Source organism: Ruditapes philippinarum, unplaced genomic scaffold (genome assembly GCF_026571515.1).
Source record: "Ruditapes philippinarum isolate M1 unplaced genomic scaffold, ASM2657151v2 ctg33_1_1_1_1, whole genome shotgun sequence".
Lineage (NCBI taxonomy): Eukaryota > Metazoa > Mollusca > Bivalvia > Venerida > Veneridae > Ruditapes > Ruditapes philippinarum.
Window position 1 is genome coordinate 527,187 of NW_026864681.1, and position 6,000 is coordinate 533,186.

At 32.0% G+C, this 6,000-nt stretch overlaps 1 protein-coding gene across 1 annotated transcript in view; it reads right to left on the reverse strand.

Annotated features, from left to right (window-relative positions):
* The window catches only part of LOC132726473 (lipid scramblase CLPTM1L-like), a 43,193-nt gene extending 38,074 nt beyond the window's left edge, over window positions 1-5,119 (reverse strand). Inside the window, exons 1-3 of the mRNA XM_060711789.1 lie at window positions 4,997-5,119; window positions 1,580-1,767; window positions 746-846 (exon numbers count right to left, since the gene is read on the reverse strand). Coding sequence (XP_060567772.1) covers window positions 746-846; window positions 1,580-1,741 — 263 coding nt within the window. The 5' untranslated portion in view covers window positions 1,742-1,767; window positions 4,997-5,119. The remainder of the gene's footprint in view (window positions 1-745; window positions 847-1,579; window positions 1,768-4,996) is intronic.
* Window positions 5,120-6,000: the final 881 nt, after the last annotated feature.

The window sequence follows — 6,000 nt, forward strand, 5'->3', positions numbered from 1 at the left end:
TCAGTTTCGCTACTTGTGATAGAGTTTGAAAACCCAGTATAGATAACAAGAGACTAGGCATGATATAAGAATAATATTTATCAGTGATTTTTTTGGTTGATTTTGACCCCGAAATAAGGCCTCTTCACAATGCCAAAAACATAAAAAAATTCACAATTGCCAGGATTGCTTTTCAGTACCAACAAAATAATGAACTGACAAATGACAATCTTGAGAATTTGATTTACATGTATATATTTAAGGGAATAAAAAGAAGAAAGTTGAAACTTTGAATATAACTATTAAAATGTATGAATAAAGTGACTACAGGTGATGATTTATTCTTGTTTTCACAATTTGACAGATTATCACGCTAAAAATTCACAATTTCAGGGGTATGGGTTGTTGCGGAAAAAATTTAGAAAAAATTACTGTTTATGTCAGCAGAAATTTTATTGGACATAAAAATCATATGACTGTAACATAGCAGTTTTAGATAAATTACATGTACATATAAATTTGTTCAATCTGCTAAAAGTATATTGCTCTTGAATATAACATGTATACGAAAAATCAAACAGTTTCAAACTGAAATAGAGCTCTAAACAATATGATGAAATATTATGTTTTAATGGCCATAGTTAATCAAATATATTGTTATTTCAGGGAAGATCTACTATAGTAAACAAATAAATATATTAAGGTAAAAAAAACAAAATTTAAATATTGGGTAGAAATAAGACCAGAATATATTAGTAATACTTACTTTTCAACAACATCATGTATTGTAAAATTACTGTAATGCCAAATCAATGTGAGATCATTTGAAGAAATCCTTGACGACTTCAGTGATGTGTAAATTGACATCTTAAAATAAATATACATGTACTTATGAATGCCTTATTAAATAAACTTGTAAAAGAAAGTAAAATATATATGTCATAATTATATAAATAGACAGACCTGTCACTTCCTCAGTTTTATCAAAACATCACCAGCAATATTATTATTATTTTTTAAAGTTTGAAGATTTGCTTTTTTTAAATCTCAAGTTTTTTTACCAGAAGTCATTTAACTGTTAGAAATATTGATAAAATAAAATGTAAGACGATAAATGTTCTAACTGGCTCATCATGAGCATCAAATTTGAATAAACACATGTAAACTATTATGCTTTGTGGAAGAAACCTACCTATTAATTGTACACTTTAGATTAAGTAGATAATACAAAAATGTTTTACTGAAAACATTGGAAAGCATTATTTAATTTCAAACAAAATGTACACATTTTTCAATACAATAATTCCATTTAATCAGGGCTTTTTTCCTTCTAGAGTAGTGGCCAGTATAGGGCTGCTTCCCCAAAGAAAAATTCTTCAAAAAAATTATTTTCCAAAAATTGAATTTACATTAAGTTTCTTCTTTCCCTTTTGCAAATATACATGTACTGTGCAATTTTTCCCCAAAATGAAGGGCAGGGCTGCTTCCCCAACCTGTGAAAAAAGCCCTGTTAATGTCTGAATTGTGACTAGCTACATATTTAACAATTTATAACACTTTACCATCAATTTTATTTACATTCATAGATATAATTATATACCTGTAATTTTTTATGCTTTGCTATATACGGTTGGATACATTTTTGGTGTTTTCCTTTCTCTACACAATGTGTTGGAAAGAATATCAGGGCTATAGTGTACATAGAGTATGCTATGTAAGACAGGAAAAGTCCAGATATCACCATAGTAACTGTGGGCTTCATGTTGAATACTTAAGTATTCTTCTATCCTGAAATTAAAAATAGGCAGAGAAAACAATTAAACAATCTATACACGACAATGCAGCAAACAATATTGATAATTTAGGCATAGAATAATAATTACTTTGGTTGGGATTACTGCAGATCAAATTTCATAAAGGTAATACAATGTAAGTATCTCTAAAGGAAATGAATGCTCTATGAAACTGCACTTTTTACATATACAAGTACTACAATGCAAAATATGTAAAAAAAATGTAAAAAGCAATTATTAGTTTTCATTTATTAATGAACTGCGCCCATCCAAAGCAGGGTTGGCAAAGTATTGATTGACCGCCCTTGTAAAACCCAGTTAACCAGGATTTTCCTGGCCTGGGCAATACTCCCTAAATTGGATAATTTGGGCAATACTGAGTAAAATGATGTTTCCGGTTTTTTTCTTCTAAGAATACTAAACATATTTAGCCCGGGGTTCTATGATATCAAGGTACTTAATGTTTTTCGGAAAATATTTAAATATAAATATCATAAATGAATGAGATTTTTCTTCCATCTTATAAATGAACCTTTTCCAGAACTGTTTCTAAAAATTTTTTTTCAAAAGAACCAATAAAAATGACATTATTTAGAATATTTTCAATGCCTGCCATTTTGGGTCATTTCAGAGGAGGTTACTACGGTATCAAGGTAATCCCCAAAAAAAGCAATTATGGAAGGATTGATGGGTCAAAACTTTCAAGTTAAGTTGTGAAAAACTTCCATCAGTTAACTTGCTATAAAATTAAAACTATATGAACAGACTATATGTAAGTATATGTGTTTATAACATATTTTAATTGACTGTGTAAAAATCACTAAGGAAAATGGTAGTCAAATATTAAGGTTTTATAAAATAGTTTTCTTGCCCCAAATACATTCATTATTCACCAAATTAAATTTATTGGCAGATGAAAATGAATCTAGTATGCAAGTTTTACAAATATTAGCATCATCATGTGTTGCTTTTACTAGCAGTCACAGAAAATTTAAATACCTTGATATCATAGAACCCTTGATATCATAGGAACATATTTACATTTATCAACAGGTAAAGTGAATAAGTCTAAAGTTTATAAATATGCACCCTTGCATTTTGCAACAAATTTTAAGTATTGAAATCATGTCGACAAAGATTTTCTAAATACAGTACATGTCTCTACTCTTATCGGTTCCCGTGAATTACTTCATACGAGGTCTCGCATAGCTTCTAAATGTCATGATTATTATTTAATTATTATTTTTCTTGTGTAGATTCTATTTCATATTAATTGTAACCCTACATGAGAGTTTTAACCGTAATCGAAAATACCAGAGTTTAGCTGTATATACCGGAGTGACAACATGGCCATTATCAAGGCTTTGAACGAAATGAAACGGCTAACTGTAGTGATAGTAATAGACAGTTTCACAGTTAAATAGGCAATTTTAATGACGGCATTAATATTTTGATACTTTAAACTAGAACTGCCACTGTCTTGGCGTGAATACCCCCGCATACCACTTTGTCAGAATCAACAGTGGCCATTTAGAGCTCAAGGACAACCTCCCTGCCGAATCTGAGGTTAGTAAGCCAGTGGATTGCTAAGTTATGTATTCTACATGCTTCAAATGTGAAAATGTCAAAATCAATACACTGAGGACCTTAAGCATTTGAGCAGACAAGTTTATTGTAGTAAAAACCCCTGTGACCTTGACCTTTGACACAGTCACCTAAAAATCAATAGGGGTCATCTACTAGTCATAAACAACCTCAATACCAAATATGAAGACTGTTGACCAAAGCCTTCTTAAGCAATGAGCCATCAAGCTTTGTTAGGTCAAGGTCCCTGTCACCTTTGACCCAGTGACCTCAAAATCAATAGGGGTAATCTAATAATCATAAACAACCTCAATACCAACTATGAAAACTGGGTCAGAGGATTCTTAAGTTAATGGGCGGACAAGCTTTTTTTGTGAAGGGCTTTTTTTGGTGAAGGCCCATGTGACCTTGACCTTTGACCTCAAAATCGATAGGGATCATCTAATAATCATGACTAACCTCTATGCCATATATGAAGACAGTGGTTCAAAGGAATATTAAGTTATTAGGCAGACAAGCTTTTTGAGTCAAGGCCTGTCTGACCTTGACCTTTGACCCAGTGACCTCAAAATCAATAAGGGTCATCAACTCATTGTGACTAACCTCCATGCCAAATATGAAGACTGTGGGTCAAAGGAATCTTAAGTTCTTAGGGGGACAAGCTTTTTTCAGTAAAGGCCCCTGTGACCTTGACCTTTAACCCAGTGACTTTAAAATCAATAGGATTCATCTACTGATCATGACTAACCTCCATGTCAAATATTAAGACTGTGGGCCAAAGGAATCTTAAGTTATTATGGGGACAAGCTTTTTTCAGTAAAGGTCCCTGTGACCTTGACCTTTGACCCAGTGACCTCAAAATCAATAGGGTTCATCTACTCATCATGACTAACCTCCATGCCAAATATGAAGAGTTCAAGACTGTGGGTCAAAGGGATCTTACGTTATTGGAAGGACAAGCTTTTTCTAGTCAAGGCCCCTGTGACCTTGACCTTTGGCCCAGTGACCTAAAAATCAATAGGGGTCATCTACTTACCATGACTAACCTCCATGCCAAATATGAAGACTGTGGGTCAAAGGTATCTTAAGTTATTGGGCGGACAAGGAAAAACCGGGGGTATAATTAAATGGTCTAGAACGATATTAAAATAATTGTTTCATCACAAAATGCACAAGAATTAATTGCGACAAGGGTATTTGCAAATGAAAAATAAGGTTAAATCAACATATGTTATTCATTTCTGTTGAGGTTTCGTAATGGGTCTGATCCAAAACTTTCATGCCACATCAGACGAAAAACAAAAATGTTAAAGAGCAGCTTATAAAGTTTTGGAAGACAGAACTGGCTTAAAGTTAAACAGTTTAATTTGAAAATACATCATTACATTTGTATGACACGTTAACACTGACCTTCATTATTACAATTGTCCACTCTATTATTAATTAAAACGCTTACTATAATGCCTAAAATGATAGTCGTTCGAACTAGAAATCAGAAGTAACTTAATTTTTTTAATACGAATCTAATGGGACGAATTCTTTGACCACCATCCGAAATTGAAGTATCCGAAATATATATAACATATCTTAAAAACATAATCTTGGTCGCATTAGTTATAATAAAAAGCTAAGTATATTACCTGTAAAAACCTAAATATAAATTTCTTAACAATCTTGAATGTGATTTTATTCCTTAAACGAGAATGAAAACAGAAAATAAAATTATTTTATTTTAGTTCGCCGGGTTTGCCGGTGTCGGTAAGATTACTTAACACGTAATAAATACATGTAAGTAGGTTTTACGACACTAAATTTACATCACATCATTTCGTCGTTTTGTTATTATGAATTATTCTAATTCATTATAAATGCAGACAAAATTTAATTGACTTAAAATTAGAGACATATAGATAGATATATGTACTGAATGCACATTGTTACTTAACCCAAGTATGGATCATGGGCATTTACCCCTTCGAGAAGATTATGACTCCCTAAAAAGGAACTATCAAATAATGAAGACTTTACAGATGTTACAATAAAATTTAATTTTTTATTACCAAAATGGAAAGATAGCAAATACACATTTAACCCTACCAAATAGAAACCCTGGGCTGGGAATATACCAATGTTTTGTAAACTTTTATAAAATTTTTTTCGTGCTAGGACATGGTATAAAGGGACATGCAATCTTTGCGATTATAATTGTCTTGACATGATTGTTATGTAATTCATTTATGTAATTTACATGACAGAAATTAAAATGTTAAAATAATATTTATAAATTATTTTAAACTCAATAAGGTGTCAATCACTGGTGATATTTTATGATTAATATCTTTGAGCTAAAAATTATCAGTGTGTTCATTATTTGCAGGTACGATGAATGACACACCATTGACACAATGGGCAATTGTTAAGACAGATGGATTTGTCGAATCTGCTCACTGTAACTGCATGGCGGGCGAGATTGGGTGAAATGTGCAGTCACACAGGTGCCTTACTATTCTGGGTAGAAAAAACACACAGAGCAAATGCCAACTTGACTGTCACACAGAAGAAAGCATACTGGCCTGTGCCGTCTTATGTAGATCACTGACACTTGGGGTTTGGAGTTCAAAACGCCTTTAAAATCCAAATAAAA